Source organism: Micrasema longulum, unplaced genomic scaffold (assembly GCF_059751315.1).
Source record: "Micrasema longulum isolate JH-2025_06_02 unplaced genomic scaffold, ASM5975131v1 h1tg002359l, whole genome shotgun sequence".
Classification (NCBI taxonomy): domain Eukaryota; kingdom Metazoa; phylum Arthropoda; class Insecta; order Trichoptera; family Brachycentridae; genus Micrasema; species Micrasema longulum.
Genome location: NW_028279509.1, coordinates 128,240 through 148,215, shown reverse-complemented (window position 1 = coordinate 148,215; position 19,976 = coordinate 128,240). Strand labels below are relative to the sequence as shown.

The window sequence follows — 19,976 nt, the reverse complement described above, 5'->3', positions numbered from 1 at the left end:
TACAAACATTTTATTTATAGTTTTCCAAATTCTATTCTTGTGTAATAAAAAAATATTTTTGTCACATTTCATATATTGATAATTATTAGTTTCAGATCATTTTTAGTCTAGTTTTAAGTACCTATTGAGTATATGACTGATTTCAATAAATATATTTTTTTTTAATATTAAAAATCCCCAATCGAGCTGAGATTCCCCGCAGTTTAAGCAATTGCCCACAAATTGGCAACCCCGCCCGCGTAATGCGGACATAACGTTGACCAATCGAATTTAAAATACTTATCTCTCTGTATCAATTTTACGATAACAGCGTGAATTTAACAAGTCTGAATTCTGAATTGTTAAGTTCAAGTAATGTGTAAAGTAAAATCGTTCCGTGTATTTTGGTTATAGGATAAAAATGAGCACTCATAAGCAGGTATGTAGTATGCATGTAATATGTGGGTGCTTAGTATTTCCGGTGAAATCTCTCTTTTTACAAACTGACCAATTCGAACGTGGCCCATCCCAAATTCAAATATTGCTCGTTTTGAGAATATACGCGGCCGACCTTTTTTAAATAAACGTATTGGCGTATTTTCTCTCTGGATTATGGCACTAAAGGACTAGAACGATGTTTTCTTGCACACTATACTAAGATATCCACCATTTCAGCCAGTTAGAGTATAACTCTACAATATGGACTCCTTACTACAACTGTCACCAAAATTCAAATACGATTTTTTACTAAAAACATTAAATTTGTTAAAACTTAACGATAGAAGATAAATTATAGACCTTTTAAATTTATTCAAAATTGTAAATTCAATATGGGATTGCCCTGAACTATTATCTCTCATCAACTTCAGGGTGCCCGGAATGACTAGACAGGTGCCACCGTTTTGTAGCAACAATTCACGGACAGTGTATACTTGTAATGCCGTATTAAATAGCCTTCATGAACTCGGCAATAGTTATTCACACGTATTTTGGTATTTAGTGTAGGGTATTGTTCCTGTAGAAGAAACCTTTTGAACCTTTTCAAAGATGGTGAATGGTAATTATATATATATTTTAATGCATTTCATAATCTATATAAATTCATTCTTTTGTTCACTTTGCCCAGCTGTATGAAACAGTACTTATGATTTTCTTGTTGTTTTACTGTAGAATGTTTTATTATTTAAACTTTCTACTGAATATGCTGTATAATTTTTAGGTTATTTTTTTTTTTATACTCGTAAATCTTGTATAATTTTTGGTTTAATTTTTTTTTATAAATCTTGGGTATAAGGTAATTCATGTTTTAAAAAAATATATATATTAAGCCAAATATATTAATATTATAAATGTTTGTAAAAGGCAGATTTGCCGTTTATGTTTATAAAAATAAAATAAATAAAATTTCCATAGTTTTATTTGCCAGCAGCTGGCTGTTGCGCACACCGACGTGAGTCGCAATATTTTAGGCGAATTATTTTAAGCGGACAAAGGCAACCTCTCTGGCTCTTGATTGAGCATATAGGACATGCTCGACAGAAGCACCCCCGGTTCTAAAGGGCTTGTTCCATTTGGATCTGGAGGTCCAGCGACGATCTGCAAATTTCCACCTAAAACGAAAGCGTTCCTCTGTTGTTGGAAGCGTCCGTCTACTCCCAACTGAAGGAATGTCTCAATCGGATATAAAAAAACATCTTCAAATGCTCTTCTTGATGCTCGGCAATCGCGATGGGAATCTTCCCCTCAAAGGAGGGTTTCCTTTCTTTTTTTTCCTTCAACCCGTCAGCGCTTATCTAGTCTTCTCACGTTATTTCCGATCACTGGACTAGGTGTTAAATTTAATAACAAATTATTTAACAAATTACAACAGGGATGGAGAATACCTTAAATAAGGGAATATGGAAGTCTAGATATTTACAGGGCTTATGACCTGTCATTGCCTGGTTTAAGAGGCCACTTTACACACTGTGTAACATTTACCATTTTGCCTATGTTTGAACATCCGTATTTACCTCAACTCTTCCATCTGTTGACTTTTGTGAAGTAAATAGCTGAAACCGTTATCATGCGGGTGAGATTCATCCGGCTGAACCAATTCACCCACTAGGCAACGCCTGAAAACAATTTTACAATTTTTGAAACGTCTTCTTGGACCAGTTGGTTTCATTACAATATTTGAGTTTGTCCAAATGTTCGTAGACAAAAGACTGGATTTCACCCCCTCGGGAGTCATTAAGATTAACAAATTACAACAGAGATGGAGAATACCTTAAATAAGGGAATATGGATGTCTAGGCATTTACAGGGCAAAATGGTGAATGTTACACAGTGTGTAAAGTGGCCACTTAAACCAGCCGATGAAAGGTTATAAGCCCTGTAAATGCCTAGACTTCCATATTCCCTTATTTAAGGTATTCTCCATCCCTGTTGTAATTTGTTAATCTTAATGACTCCCGAGGGGGTGAAATCCAGTCTTTTGTCTACAAACATTTGGACAAACTCAAATATTCTAACAAATTATTTATTTTTAACATTGTTGATTACCCTCTGTGCTGCTGCGGACATCGTAATCCATCTTCTGAACACATCCTGCGGTCTTGTCCCGTTCCTCCTCTCTACGATGGCCGAATGGAGCTTCTCGCTACTATCCGTGGCCCAGTTATAGGTCCTGTCGGATATGCTGATCTGGTGGCTTCCAAAAAGAATTTCAACTGTACCTAATCATTTCGGCAAAGTGATCATGTCCAATCAATTTAATCCCAGTCAGTGAAGAAATCGCTTCCCCTTTTTCTCAATCCAATGAAGTGCATATTATGTATTTATTTATTTGACACTTTATATACATATACAATATATATACATATAAGGGCGGGCATATTGCCTTAAGGCAATTTCTTCCTACTTCCCAAACCGTTCAGTTTAAGAAAATTAAAAATATATGGACATAACGAATCTTACAATTTTATACAAAAATTGAAAACAAAGATTCATTAGAGATTTCAAAATTAACACTATACAATGAAGAGGGGAGAAGGATAAAGGAACAATTTAAATATTTAAATAGTGACATTTTAATCCTGACTTAAATGTAAATAAAGAAGGGGCGTCTTTAACATTGGTGGGTAGATTATTCCACAATCGAGCGGCTACTACTGTAAAAGAGGAGGCAAGAAAATTAGAGCGATGACATGTACTTCTGAAATGCCTTTTTGCTACCAGATTACAGAGAGCTCGTTCGGCATCTAGCCTATTTTTCCGTGTATGTAGGCACCGTCAAGGAGACTTATGTCCTTAAATGCGGTGTGCGGTATGTGGCGATAGGCTGCTGTCTTCGAACGAACATATAGCAGCTGCAGGTAGATGTGGATAGCGGTCTCAAAGACCCCCAATGCATTTATTTGACATGTATAGTAGAGTGGGCTGATGATGTATGAAGTTTTTTTTTTTAGATATCAAATTGAAAGGGGTCTAAAAAGTTGTCTTTTGGATCGCATTGAACGTAAACATTATTTAACAAAATATTCCATACTACTTTTGGCCCTCAACAGAAGTTTGAAGTTTATAACTGTCTGAACATTTTTTAATTATCTATATTGATAAAAATATTTTTTTGTTCGTAAAGATATAAAATCACATTACAAACTCAAACACGTTTTAAAACTACCGAAACGCAAAAAATTTACACTCCGCGGAACTGATTCCGTTGAGCGCCTGACTAAAATTGACGAAAACAATGACACATTAAAACAATGCTACCCATTTATTACAAAACAAAGTGCAACTCACGCAAGGGCGCGCTTATTATATAAGCATCCAAGGGGATGCTTATATAATAAGATTTATCGCAGATTATACAATTTAATTAGACTGATATACGAAATGACAGCCGGTTTAGGGCAAAAAATTGACTTTTTCGGTTGAGAGCCAAAAGTAGAATAAAATATTTTCTTATAAATTTTTTGCATCCCGAGTAATCCAAAAGGCAACTTTTTAGACCCCTTTCATTTCGAAATTCGGAAAAAAAAATAGCGGCCCACCCTAATGTATATTCATTCACGATACTGATTTCGTGGTGTAATTTTGATTTTTACTATTTCTAGCATCGGGGGACAAACGTAAAGCTGACAAGTCTACGACGAAACGAATCGCAGTTTCGAGAAATCGAAAGCATGATGCAGAGTACCATCGTCCCTCATAGCTTTGAGAATTTACGGGAATACGAAATAATCCAGGTATATATTCAATCCTAGAAACCTAACTTTTGTAGCATCGACAAATGCGCTGTATTTTTCCCGCACGCCAATGCTATGATCGTGCTGTCGCTTGTCAACTCGGTATTTTGAGAGAAAATGATGTTCAACGGGTAAGTACACAATTTTTTGACATATTGCGAATCTACTTGTCGTTTCGACGAATGGTTATGGTCTGTAATTTTTTTGCCATTGTGGCTTCGATACGAACGGTGACTGGTGGTCATACGGCGCGTTTATTATTCAATGAGGTTGATGTCAGTGCATCAAAGGAATCATCTGACGTCAGACAGCCAACATAATACAATGTGGATGTGATATTCAAGACGACCGCAACCCGTCCGACAATGAGGATAACCGACGGAATGCTCATAGACTAGAAATAGAATTGATAGAATAGAGTATTGTGTAAAATTGCAGACTGATTTGCAAACTTTATTGAGTTTGTGCCATAAAAACGATTTGCAATTAAACATTAAAAAGCGCTACTCCATCAGTTTTGCTCGTAAAATTAACCCAATAATTTTGGACTACTCTCTTAGTAGTTAACATTATCAAGGATCTCGGGGTTTATTTTGACACAAAATTAAATTTTGAACATCATGTAGATTACATAACTCGGTAAGAAAGTAACCAAACCCTTTAAAAACCCGGAAACTGTTATATGTCTATATATGAGTTTGATTCGCAGTAATCTTGAGTATGCCTCACGCGTATGGAGTCTGCAATATCAAAATCATATAAATTCAATAGAATCTGTTCAAAAAAAGTTCTTAGGTACCTTTTGTATAAGTTCCGAATGTCTAACCCACGTTCAAATTCAAATTACGAGCAATTTCTAAAATTTTTTTTATTTTAATTCTCTGATAAAACGCCGCGTTGTTTTTGATATAAAATTTCTGTATAAAATATTAAACTATAAAGTTCATACTAACCTCATATATAAAATACAAATAAATGCGGGACTGAGAACACTCAGACATCGGGAAATGTTTAAACTGCCTATGTTTTCAAATAATGCTTCATACCACACACTAGTAGCGAATGGTGATTTTATTTACAGGTAAGCCATATTTTTTTTTATATATTTGTACAAACAAAGGAGGTACATAATATAATGAAAGTAACATATACTATAAATTGATATTTTTCTGTGGTTCTGTGTGATACAACAACTCTCATCCATGAAATCAACTCAGACGACGTAACTTCGTAATATATTAAATTATATAGATATATTATACATTACTTTAATACATAACTCTTTAAAAAAAAACAGCACTATGAATTCAGTCGATATTAGATAACGTCAACTGGCCGAATCGTTCAAGAAATAATTAGTGCTAAAAACGGCTGCGTCAAGCGCCACATGTCCTGCAATATGACGAATGAAAGTAATTATGGTCTTATGTCAAAAGTACCGTCTCAAAGAAAAATAACCCTTAAGAAATACTGTTTAAAATACTGTTTTCCAAATCTAGAATCTTCAAATAATTTGTGTAAACTGCAAGTTTAATCTAGAAGAAAAAAACCCGCACTGGGGTTAAGACATTCAGAATATAGTATACTTATTTGTATGAAAAAATAAGCTGGAATAATTGGCTAGTTTTTTGGCTCACCGAAGGCGCTGGGCGCGCTTTATTGATATTTATATTAGGATAAAAATACAAACGGTGGAAATTATTAAAAATAAATGGTAATTATTTATATGTTTTTCTGTAAATGACGTTACAGTAAAACATTATTAAGGTTAGTCAAATATAATGGTAAGCTGCGCATAATCGCTTCTATGCACGGTTCGCCCCTGCCACATACCTATGGCCCGCGTGTGTCAGGAATATAATATATATATACTGCCGAAACAATAACATTGACATTTTTCATGATACTCTCTCAGCTTTTGCGAATAATCTCTTAGGAATAAATCTTATTTAAAAAGTGCACACGTACAACTTATTTTTTATTGCATTGTATCCCGTATAAAAAATTAAAAAATATTCACAAATATGTATTACATCTTAATATATAAATTTATTTTGTGTAATTCTATAATTGTAATTCTATAATTAAATATAAATATAAATGTATGTAAAATTGTATCGACGAATGCTGTCATTTTTTTTACTAAATACCGCGGTGATCAATAAAAAAATCGCATTTTAAAGAAACTTTAACTAACTAACTCAATAGTATTTTTTTTATCGATGAAGTCATAAAATTACAAAAAAAACTTATTTAATCTGGATATTCGTTTATTTAGTTACAAAAGTAAGAATAATGAAATTGAAAATTGCTGAAGAAAATTAAATAAATTACAATTATGTTCCAAGAACTGATATCGCCCAATATGGGCTGACTCACTGATGAGTTAATAGTCGGATTTTCTGCTTTTGTTGTTACGGTAAGATTATCTTTTCTTTTGTGTTAAATTATTTGGTACGTAAACTATACGTTGAAATTATTTTTTGGTGAATACAATTCTAGTTACAATAATAATAATGATTTCATATTTTGAAACATCACCTCTTATTTATTTATTTATTAATTTACACGCCCTACGGGCTTTTACATTTATTAGAAATACATGCAAGTGCAGCAGTAAAACATAAGTATGTAAATTTAGTTAAAATTAAAGATAACATAAGAAAAACTAAAAGATAAAATAATAAGTAAAAATAAGGAAATGTACCAACATAGGTATAGGGGTACATAGAAAAATATTCAATAAATTTACATATAAAAACATACACACATAAATACACATGCATATACATATACACACACATATATATATATATACATGCATGTACATATATACATATACACACACAAAGGTTTATACATTTAATGCCGATTATTCAACTCTTGTATAATGCCAGTTCTCCCATATGGGTTCGTGAATCTTGGCACCTTACCAAAGCTCAAATCACCGAACTTCTGAGTTTTGAAGTGCTTGAGAAGAATATTAGGTATAAGGTGGTTCGATTTTATAATTAACATTGAAGTCCGAGAACGGACGCAGCAGCCTCCTATAACGAGCGTCTAGGGGATGCGGCGGTGGGCCTGGCTCGGACACGTGCTGCGCACGCCTCGGGAGAACCTAAACCCTAATTGCCTCCTTTTAAACCTGCGGGCTCGCGCCGTTCTGGAAGGCCGTCAATGACGATCTTTAGACTTTATTCGGCGGAATCAAGGGGCGCTGGATTGACATGGGAAGAAGCGAGAGTGCTGGCTGGGGATAGGGTCTCCTAGAGGCAACTGGTGATGTCCACATGCGCCACTTAGGAGCGGATGTGGAAAAGAAGAAGAAGATGAAAAGTTTATACATTATTATAGAGATACATGAGAAAAAAATAGTAAATAAAGAACAATATTAAGAAATTTTATACAAATTAATTTATAACCTTTTGAAAACTTAACCTATATTTATATAAAGACAGACGAAATATATCAACTTCACATTTTTTGTCTAATTTTCCCTTCATAATTGCTCATAAGTTTTCAATGGGATTCAGGTCGAGTCTGTTTCCGGGCCATTTTATCGACGTTGTTTTTTGCATTAATTCTTTGAAATCGGTTATCTGTAATAAGATAACATTATTTATGATGGGTTAGCATTAAAATTTTGATAAAAATGTTGGTCTTGTGCTCGCAAAACGAGCTGTATGACCGGACATTGTCGTCTTGAAAAACTGGATTCTCGTGAAATAAAGAAAAATGTCACAAAAATGCTTGTATTTCTGTTCAAAAACAAAAAATAAAAATTTTGCTTCGGCCACTTTCATGTTCAATTTATTATTATCAAATATTAAAAAAAATAATAATTCAATACTTAGTCTTTATTGAGATCCCAGATACCTAAGTTTAGTCTAAATTTGAAATGGCGTAATATGCCGGTCTAAAAGTAATTATATTTTAGTCACATAAAACTTTTAAGTATACTTTTTAACAGAAATACCTTTAAAAATTATTGTTTTTTATCTTATTCATGTTTTTTTTATTTTTACTAGAAAATATCAAAACAAAGCTTTGAGAAACATTTTGAAAAAAAACGCATACACAAGTGTAAATTTGATGTAAAATGATTTAAAAATACGAACGTAGAAGCAAATAATATTGTACGATGGTTGTGTCGGCCTCGTGGTGTAATGGTTAGCGCGTTTGCCTACCATGCAAGAGGTCTCGGATTCGATTCCCGGCATGGTTGAAATGAAATATTGATTTAAAAGGGTGAATTCACACTAGAATATTTCGTAGCCCCATGACTGGTACCTGAAGCGTAAGACTGATCACCTTACCTTCATGTAACAAAATTGATCAAGATACGCTGTGATTCAGTGCCCTATACACCATTAGGTGCGGAAAGGGAATGATGATGATGATTATGTATAATATTATTAATTTTAAAAAAACACAGAATTTTTGAAAAAAATATATCAAAACTAACATGAGCATGATCACAATACAAAAAAAAGTTAAGTCACAAAATTCAATTTTATATAAGGCAGTCAAAAAATATTATGAAATAGGAAAACACGTTTATGGAAAAAATTTTTTTTTAATTAAACAGAAGTTTAAGAAATATGTTTTTAAAAAACTAATCAATTAAATATATCGCACTTTTAGGACAAAAACGACCTTACTCAAAAAAAGCTTAAAATGAGTTGAGATCATAAAACGACTTCAATGAACACTATCCACTGTGGGGATCGGACAAAACTGTTAATCGGTCTCCTTATTACTCAGAGAATTTAGATTCCGCGTCAGTACGGAAGCGACGCTATTATTATATCTATTACATTGCTGTGCGAAGGACGCAACGCAGACAAACATATAGTAACCGAAAGCCGGTTGATTCGGTTTTATTCCGATATAAAGTTTACTGTATTTTTATAAATATGACAACGACCGATTTATCTTAGTGACTCATTTCGTGAATAAATAAAAACATGTGTTTGGTGACCTGATCTGACTTACTAAAAATTAATCATCTTATTTATCAAATTATGTAAAAGATTAAAGACAGTAATGGGCTGCATATTTAGAATAAAATAAAATAAATAAATAAATATTATTAATTAAAAAAAACATATATTAAATTTTTCAAGTTTTTTTTTACAATATACATAAGAGGTAAAACAGAGTATTTAAAAATAAAGGATAATTACATAGCAATTAAATACATATTAATAGTAAAAATAGTAAACAAATATCCCACAAAGGCATGGCCTGTTCTTAGGTATACTTGGGTATACAATTCTTGGGCGGCCTCTGTGGTGTAGTGGTCAAGACACTTGACTCACGCACGGAAGGTTCCGGGTTCGATTCCCGGTGAGAACACATAAAATTAAAACTGTGATTTTTCTCAAGCCTGGGTGCTCTGTGATGTAATTCATCACTGTAATTAGGCCTCCTGGCCTGTTGTGGTGCAAAAAAAAAAATGTAAATGTAAAAAAAAAAATGTAAAAAAAAATGTAAAAAATGTGAATGAATATATAGACAGTTATAATATTTTTGTGTTACATAACAAGGAGAAAAATAAATATTCTGTAAAATATAAGAAGGTATTTTTTTTTGTAATTAAAAAAGGAAATAAAAAATAATTTTAAAAAAAACATAAAAATATTCCTTTATTAAAGGGCAACAAAATACATCAAAAAAATAGTTAATTTAAATACATCTTTCCATTTTTTTGTAAATGCATTCTCCTCGAATGCAACCCTGGTAGATCGATGAATAAAATATTTATGCTTCTTGCTTCTTTTCTACACGTTAGATTAAAGATTTTAATATCTACGAACACGCTCAGCGCAAAGATCTATATTTCTCTGAAAACCGCACGTAAATCGGTTAAGCCGTTTAGGAGTTCAGTGACACCACACGCACAGAGGAATTATAAATAATTATATTATTTCACCCAATTATATTTAATATTTGTGACCAAAACTAGTTTAATTTTTGCTTCTATAATAAATAAACAGTTATAATATTTTTGTGTCATATAAGAAAGAGAAATATTCTGTAAAAGATTATAAGTTTTTTTTTATTTATATATATTAAAAAAGGAAATAAAAAATATATAAAAAAAAGCATAAAAATATCCCTTAAAGGGCAACAAAATATATCATAGAAAAAAAGAGTTCATATCTTTAGTTTGTATCCAGGATAGTGTGTGTTTTTTAAAAGAAGGAATATTTGGATAAAACCATTTACCGACTTTTCTATGTCTACCGGTTTCGAGACGTGGCCGTCTTTTCGGCAGGACACCAATTAAACCAACATGTGGTCAAACATTTAACAATCAATAGTACCTTCTTCTTCTTCTTCTGCAGCCTTATTCTCTCCACTGCTGGATGGCGGGCTCTTCCAAACGTCTCCATTCCTTCCTATCACCCGCTTTCATCATCCACGTTTTACCGCCAATAGAGGCAATGTCGTCGACCCATCTTTTCTGTGGCCTTCCAACGCTTCTTTTGTTTGCCCGCGGTCTCCACTTTATTATTCTGGGTGTCCACCTGCCATCATTTTGCCTCGCCGAGTGTCCTGCCCACTGCCATTTCAATTTCGCTGGACGATCCATGATATCCACGACTCCGGTTCGGCGCCTTATTTCTTCATTTCTTATTTTGTCTTTTAGACATACACCGAGCATCTGTCTTTCCATGGATCGTTGCGTGCATTTTAATTTCTGGCTACTTTTTTGTGTTATAGACATGGTTTTTAGTCCGTATGTTGTCACCGGCAATATGCACGATTGCATATGCATACTTGTCTTTTCAAGCATATGGGAACTTTTTTATTTTCAAAAATATATTTAAGTTTGCCGAAAGCAGCCCAACTGAGTCCTATTTTTCTTGGTAACTCCGCTATCTGGTTATCTTTACCAAGTTTGACTTTGTGTCCTAGATAAATATATTCATCAACCACTTCGATTTTATTATCGTTAATGAAAATGTCTCGTCCTGTTGAACTCATAATCTTTGTTTTATGAATGTTCATTTCCAAACCAATCCTTTTTGAAGCCTCGTGTAGTTCTATAATCATTTCGCCTAGTTCATACAGTCTTTACTTATGACCACTATATCATCTGCGAATCTGAGGTGACTCAGGTACATGCCATCGATCTTTACACCCTTATTTTCCCAATTGAGGTTTTTAAATACATCCTCTAAGGCTGGCGTAAAGAGCTTTGGCGATATTGTGTCCCCTTGACCTTTCTCTATTTTGATTTTATCAGTTTTTGTGTCCTCATTAATCCTCACCTCCATAGTAGCATTGTCAATAATGAATTTTATTAATCTAATGCATCTAGAATCAACTCGGGCATTTTGAAGTGCTTCAATTACAGGCCATTTTTCAACTGAGTCAAACGCTTTACGATACTCGATAAAAGCTTAATGTAGTGTTATGTTGTATACAACATAATATCTTAATATCAATAAAATAAATAAATAAACTGATCATATTTATTATTTTTAGATCCAGAAAGTAAGCAACGAGTATTTGTGGAAAAAATACAAGAGCAGACAGCAGGACATAGCGAGAGAAGTTGGATATTGTAACCAGAAAAAATTGTTCCACGGCTCCGATAAAATTACTAAAATTATCGAAACCGGATTCGACGAACGATACTCAAACATGAGTGAGTAGGATTGTTGTGAATGTTTTACATGTAGCTTGATATTATTATTATTATTTATTTATTTTAAAGAAACAAACATTCAACACTGATATAATAACATTTAAAACAAAAATACGGTTTAAAGACAGACCAGCGAAGTTTTTAAATAAGAATCAAAGGTAGCCGAGCCTGCATGTGCTCCTTTACTCTCGTTGTAATCTTTCTCACAGTCTGCCTTATGTATACCTTGGGACAGTTTTTACAATCCAGTTTGTAAATGCCGTCGGTTTCGAGAGGATCCCGGTCCTTTGCTGATTTAAGAAAATCTCTTATTTTTGCCGACGTGCCGAAAACAGTTTTGATCTGGTGTTTTTTAGGGATTTTGGAAATTCTATGCGTAATATTCTTTACATATGACAAACAAGCTATTCCTTTATAGTTATCGTTATTGCTGTCATGCGTCTTGTTTGTGTTTGATATAGAAGCTATTCTAGCCAAAATCTCTTTCTTTTTGTATCCGTTTCCTTCTAGCGCGTTTGTTAATGTGTTCAATTCAGCTTCTAAGCTTGTTTCTTCACAAATACGAGTCGCCCTTCTGGCAAGTGTATTTATGAGACCCAGTTTTTGGGATGGACGATGGTGAGAGGTAGCATGAAGATACCGATTAGTATGCGTCGGCTTTCTATACACTTTATGGCCCAGGCTCCCGTCTTGTTTTCTCACAATTTCGACGTCAAGGAATGGAAGGACCCGTTTTTCTTCTTTTTCCATTGCAAACTATATAGAAGGATGCAGGCTGTTCAGGTGTTCTAGGAACACTTTAAGTTTATCTGATCCATGATCCCATATCACAAAAACATCATCGACGTAACGCCGCCAGACTTTGGGGACGGAGGGAGCAGTATCCAAAGCGGTGATTTCAAAGCTCCTCATGAAAAAATTCGCTATTACGGGCGAAAGTGGATTACCTATAGCTACTCCTTCTATCTGTTTATAAATTTCCTTTTCAAAAGAGAAGTATCCATTTGTCAAACAATATTCAGATAAGGCACACATGTCCTTATCAAAAATCTCTCTTAATGTAAAATCTATAAACCAACTTTATGTAAAAGCTCTGTTACTATTCGCACGTAAACATTATTCTCTACCTTCCGTTACAAATACAAGAGTCACTAGATACTCCACCCTGATGCTGCAAAAAAAATAAATTAACACAACCTTCGGTCAAAGAGGATTGGCCTACTACTCGGTTAAAGTGTACAATCTACTTCAATTATCCATAAGGACAGTTAGTAAGTACTCACAATATAAAATCGCTATTAAGAAATGGATAGTGGAGGTGGGTTGCGCACGGATCGATGAGTGGATCAATCCAAATAGGTAAAATGTGTGTACTGTTTATGAAATTTAAGTCTATATAATGATTATTTTAGTTTATATTGCTTATTATGTTAAAGATAATTAGGTTAATTAGATTAATTAGGTTTTTTATTACTATTATTCTGTTGACTTTGTTATAACTAATTTAGGGCATGTTTTAAATTTTGTAAAATGTTTCCCTCGGCACGGGACAACAGTGAGGGAACATTCTTCTGTATAAAAAAAGAATACAAACAATGTAAAAGTATAAATAAATGATTGTTTCAGGCGGTATGTTTGGCGCAGGAATATACTTCGCCGAGCACTCCTCTAAAAGTAACCAGTACGTATTTGGCCTTGGAAACGGGTGCAGAACTCATAATTTAACCAACTGTGAAACATGTGAAAGGTTTGTTTGATGTGTTTTGAATTTATTAAGTTATTTATTTATTCAAATTCAAATAGCGAATGCCGAATCAGAATCAACGATGTTGTCACATATCGGTTTGAGGTCACCACCGGAGTTCCCCAAGGTTGCGTCCTTGCGCCGTTCCTTTTTATAATCCTCATGGACTTTATCTTCATCATTATCATCATCAGTGGCGCTACAGCCCGTTGTGGCCTGTTATGCCACATTATCTAGCCATCTTAATTTTGGTCTGCCTTCCGGAGTGATGTATAGAATCTTTTTTGGGGTTCAGCTATCATTCATTCTGTTTACCGGACCCAACCATTGTAATCTTCTTATTTCGATGAATTGTGCAATGTTGGGTTTACCATACAGCGCCTCTAATTCATGATTAAACCGTCTCCTCCACACTCCGTTTTGGTTGACAGCATCAAATATCTTCCTTAATATTTTTCTTTCGAATACCAATACCATATTTTTTCATCTTTTTTGGTCATAACCCAGCATTCGGCACCATGTGCAATGACCGGTCTGAGGAGAGTTTTATAAATAATAGTCTTAGTTTTCCTAGTGAGTAATTTGGATCCCAGATGTTTAAACAAGCCATAATAACATCTGTTTGCTGCCGATAGCCGTGTTCTAATCTCGATACTATAATTGTTATCATCAGTCATTTCAGTACGTAAATATTTCGAAGAATTGACGTTGTCTATATGGTGTGACCCAACGCCAATTGCCTGTTGTACAAAGTTTATTTGTGATTTTCTTGCAAACATATATTTAGTCTTAGATGTATTTATTTTAAGACCCATGTCATTAGCAGCCATTTCAAGCTTTAAGAAATCATATTTTAATCCCGGGACAGTTCTGGAGATTAAGTCTAGGTCATCAGCATAGGCTAATATCTGGGTGGTCTTTACAGGTAAATTGTAGATTTACAAACAGTGAAACATGTGAAAGGTTTGTTTTAATGTTTTGAATTTATTACCTTATTTATTTATTCAAATTCAAATAGCGAATGCCGTATCAGAATTAACGACGTTGTCACATATTAGTTTGTGGTCACCACCGGAGTTCGCCAAGGTTGCGTCATTGCACCGATCCTTTTTATAATCCTCATGGACTTCATCTTAAGGAAGTCGATTCCACTCGATAGAGGAATATCCATCTCCTCCCGAAAACTCTGCGACCTAGAGTATGCCGATGATGCGGTTTTAATTGACAATGCAATCAGGGGTATTCAGGCCACTGTAGATAACCTAAATAGGTACTCCGCATGCACGGGTTTAAAAATCAATATTGCAAAAACCCATGTACTGTGTAACACTTCATGCCTCGATGCCCAAAATTTCCTGACTCTGCCAAACCAAGTCATTAAAAGGGCCGAGAATTTCAAATACCTGGTATGATGGATATCATGTTACAGAAAATGGCAGCTTTCAAAAAGAAGTGGGAGTGCAGCTAGGAGTAACAGGCGCTACATATAATGAGTACAGTGTCATCAGCATATGATATTATATCAGTACAGGTTAACGTCGTTTTATGCCAGGGTTCCGTTCCGAGAGACATCGGCGTAAAAAAAATGTATATTATGGAAGATAAAAGGTTAGTTTCGCGTCAAAATTCTAAGAACAATCTAAAATGTTTATTTAATACATCTCCTTTATATTTCTAAATTATTAATATATTTAATAATTACAATTTAAATTCGTTAAAAAAAAAAATAATTCTATTTTTTATAATAAATACTAACTCACCAGTTCGCCGGTACTAAATTAAATTCACACGCGTATTTGAAAAAAACATCCTATTTCATTTGCTTTGATTGGTGCTTCCTTTCTTGCAGAATCATAGCAAAAACTACAAATATGAATATTCTTTTAATTTTAATAATAATAAAATATTAAACAAAATCAGACCTTTTTATTTTTCTTAAAAACAAAACGAAAACCAACTCGGAAACAATTTCACACACACAATAGGCTGCTCGCGTACACGGTAATAAAATAAAAGAACGTGTAAACGTGTGTCTGCTATGAGAATCGCGGCGCCTACTGTCGTCGGGTGTCAGCCGAACCGGGGAATCCCACGCCGGCACCCAGCGGCGTAATTGTAAATCGACGTTTACCTGTATTCGTATTTTGTATATTAAGAATATCATTATTCGCTCATTGGCGGTTTTTTTTACAATATTTTTTTATGTTTCAGACAAATGTTAGTCTGCCGGGTATCTCTGGGTCGCACTTACAAGCTCATGGTATCGCAAAACATCGCCCACCCCCCACCCCGATACCATTCTGTCACTGGAGAGTCCGGCGAAGGGCTGAACTACCCGGAATATGTCGTATACAGGGGAGAACAGGTGACTCACCAATGCTCCGTTCTAACCAACTAACGCGACCATTTATACCTGGTATAAGAAAAAGGTTACTCATAAATGCGTACGCCTCTTCTGTTTGGTCTCCGCAATATGTCGCACATAAAGAAAGGTTCGAGAAAATTCAATGGACATTTTTTAGACATCTTAACTGGAGATGCAGGAATACCGATCTCAATCATAGCGCACCCCTAGTTTTAAACTATGACAAGTCAAAAAACTGAGATTTTGAGTTAATAATGTAGAAGTATTGATAATATGATACACAAGTCTAAATGAACAGTTCTCAATTTAATAACACAAAATATAGTCTTGAGTTTTCTTAAATCATATTGTGTGATATTTCAATCAAATTGTGTGAAAACAACATTTTTATTAATTTTAGACTATTACATTTTCAATTTACCTAGTTTAAGAATAGACAAATGACTTAATTTTGAGTTTTGGTACCACATTAAATTTGCTAATTTTAATTCATTTTTTTAAATTTGCAATGCTTACATTGAGCTACCAGGAATAACTGAACAAAAAAATAAAGTTCTTTTTAGCCTATGCAAGAAAAATTTGATTCCTAAAAATAATAATTTGAAAGTCGTTAATACCGCTCGAAGAGAAAATCCATTGACTTATGTAAAGTGGCCACTTAAACCAGCCATTGACAGGTCATAAGCCCTGTAGATGCCTAGACTTCTATATTACCTTCTCTTAAATGTTCTTCATGTGTTGTATGTTTATGTTTTTTTTAAATCCTCGTCTTCGAGTTTGCACAATATTATTTTGATAATTCCCAGGGGGCTAAAAACCTATTTTTGTCTTTAGGCATTTAGATTTACTTTTAAATATTGTGTAAGTAATATATTGTTTTTCTTTCTAGGCTCTACCCGATTACCTGATAACATATACAATTAAAACGGCACAACCAGAATATTCTCATCCACCGGTGGGTGCGTTTTACGGCTCGTATGGAATACTATACCCGCATTGGGGTCAACAATTTTAAATATATATTTTTTTTGTGCTTCGAGTGAAGGAGTAAATGTTTTAAAGGTATTCATCCCAAGATTGTTGCTGTTATAAAAGCGCTCCACATAGATAGCAATTGTCAAGTGAAAATCGGTAGCTCTTTGGCTGATTGGATCGAGGTCTCCACTGGAGTGAGGCAAGGCTGCGTCCTTGTACCGTTCTTATTCATCATACTGATGGATTTTATCTTATGCAAATCAATACCACCTGATTGAGGTAAAGAAGTGAACTCCTTGAAGTGACTTGGGGTATGCAGACGATGCAGTTATTTTTGAAAAGTCTGTTGGTGATTTTCAGGAAATTGTTGACACACTGCAGGAAAACTCAACTCGTCTGGGTCTAAATATCAATACAAAAAAGACTCAAATATGTGCAACAAATCCTGTGCTGACCCTGATCAGCCTTATCAGCTTTATAATAATGGACAGATGACTAAGAAAGTCGACAGCTTTAAATACTTGGTAGTTCTTATAACTGAGGATAAAAGCATGCACAAAGCTCGCAACCCACCTAGAAATTGCTGGAGCAACTTTTAACAAAGATGGGTGTTGTCTAGAACTTTAGTCTAAAGCCGATTATTCAACTCTTGTAAAATGCCAGTCTCTTATATGGGTGCGAATCTTGGCACCTTACCAAAGCTCAAATCACCAAACTTCTGAGTTTCGAGAGAAAGTGCTTGAGAAGAGAATATTAAGTATAAGGTGGTTCGATTTTATAACTAACATTGAAGTCCGAGAACGGACGCAGCAGCCTCTTATAACGAGCGTTTTGAGGATGCAGCGGTGGGCCTGGCTCGGACACGTGCTGCGCGTGCCTCAGGAGAACCTAAACCCAAGTTGCCTCTTTTTTAAACCTGCGAGCTCATGCCGTTCTGGAAGGCCGTCGATGACCATCTTTAGACTTTATTCGGCGGAATTAAGGGGCGCTGGATTGACGTGGGAAGAGGCAAAAATACTGGCTGGTGATAGGGTCTCCTGGAGGCAACTGGTGATGTCCAAATGCTACACTTAAGAGTGGATGTGGAAAAGAAGAAGGAGTTTTTATAATCCAGCGATTAAAAAACGTGTTTGAATTATTTAAATTTAACCTGATGGCAGTACTTATTAAATCGCGCAATAAATGCTGCATTATGAATGACTCACGAAATCTTAAAAAGACCAGCAGCTCAATCATTGCAAATTGATGTCGATTAAAAGACCTGCTACTGACCGATCACAATGGAAGCGGACCGCGATAATAAACTCGCTTATGCGCTTCGGAATGATTAGTTAGTCAGTAGCTCAATCACAAATAACTATCGACGTACTTATAAACATGCTAATCATTTGAGCGATCACAATGAACAATTATGAACATGCTTAAATTATCGCAGTCAGAAGTCAACGCGTGTGTAATCTCTAAGTCAATGCTCGTGTCGGTTTGTTTTTTGTTTTCCTCGTAAATAAATAAAATCGGCGTTTACTATAAAAAATAATACAATATATTGCATTTGCAAAATAATAAAGAGTATCTAAGACAGAGGAATATTTTTCTTCAATGAAATGTACAAAGATAATAAAAAGTACAGTCAGGAATACAATATATTTAAGAAAGAAGTGAAAAATTACATCTATAATTCTCCTTTATGTAACACTGATTGAAAACATCGTTTACTATATCTTTTTTGTAATTTATTTATATTATCCTAAAAATATTATTAATTAAAATAAAATAAAATATTGTAAGACGCCACTCCCCATTATGTACACTAGAATTGTTTATTTCTTTTACGTAATGGGAAACGTTAATGTAAATATATGTATTTGATAAATGTAAAAAATTGTATTTAGTTGTAATATTGTATTTTCATTTGTAATTAATAAATACAAAAATAAAAAAAGACAAAAAGGTGAAAATTAAATATGCAGGCTGTTTTTCTTGACATTTGGCTCGCCAACCGCCGGCTAAATGCAATAAATAGCGCGGTAAACAATAAATAAATAAATAAAAATAGCCGTTTAGGAACATTTTCCATATTTACACCGATGAAATTCAAATATGTGATTGTGCAGCAGGATTATACGTCGCGAAACGTAAATATTTTGACATTTTAGGTGTTGACGGATGTTGCATTGTGGTCGCGAATACGATAAACAACCATGGTGAGAAATTGTTATCACGTCGCTTATTGGCAAGCCGATAGTTATTTGTGATTGAGCTACAGGCCTAACGCCAAACGCTTCAGACAAAATTAAGGCAATCCGAGTTTTAGATACTTTAGTGACAACTGCTTCTTCTTTTACACGTCCGCTCCTGAGCGGATCGTGTGGACGTCACCAGTTGCCCTCGGAAGACCTGTGGCCAGCCAGCGCTCTCGCCTCCTCCCACGCCTCACAGCATACGATTTTACTAATGTAGACAGACAAAAGTTCTGAATGTTTAATTCTTGATTTCTTTAATATGGCTCTATGTCCTTGAATCTTTCCTTCAGCCGATAAAGCACTCCAAGTTTGGAGTTATTTTTTGCGCCATTGTCCGAGGATGATGCAAGCAGCGAGGATGATTTGCAGCAAATAGTCTCTAGAATGTATGATGTATGCTTGAAGAGCGAATTGGTGATGAACGAAAGTAAGCCAAAAGTGATGGTATTTGAAAGGGGAAGTGAGGTTACTGACTGCATAATAAATGTAAACAACGAATGTCTCGAACAAGTACAAGGATTTATGTATCTGGGAAGCGTGTTTTCAAGAGATGGAAGAGTAGAAAAATATATTGAAAGGAGAGTGAATGCGGGCAGCAAAATAAACGAAGCATTTAATTAAGCGCAGTAATTGCTAATAAAAATATGTCAATCGAAGCTAAACTGACACAGTGGAGATTTAGTTTAACATGGAACTGGCAGAAGAAGAGTGAAAGCCGAGTGACCGCGGTTGAAATGCGATCTTCTAGACAAATGTGTGGGAAATCAATGTACGACAG

General features: G+C 34.6%; 1 protein-coding gene across 1 annotated transcript; it reads left to right on the top strand.

Moving 5' to 3' along the window:
• The first annotated feature begins 301 nt into the window (after positions 1–301).
• LOC148272360 (poly [ADP-ribose] polymerase tankyrase-like) lies at positions 302–17,025 on the top strand. The gene is made up of 6 exons (XM_088240145.1): positions 302–418; positions 4,080–4,211; positions 11,709–11,871; positions 13,498–13,618; positions 15,827–15,980; positions 16,870–17,025. The coding sequence occupies exons 1-6, from the start codon at positions 401–403 to the stop codon at positions 16,993–16,995; spliced, it is 714 nt and encodes a 237-aa protein (XP_088096271.1). The 5' UTR covers positions 302–400; the 3' UTR covers positions 16,996–17,025.
• The last annotated feature ends 2,951 nt before the right edge of the window (positions 17,026–19,976 follow it).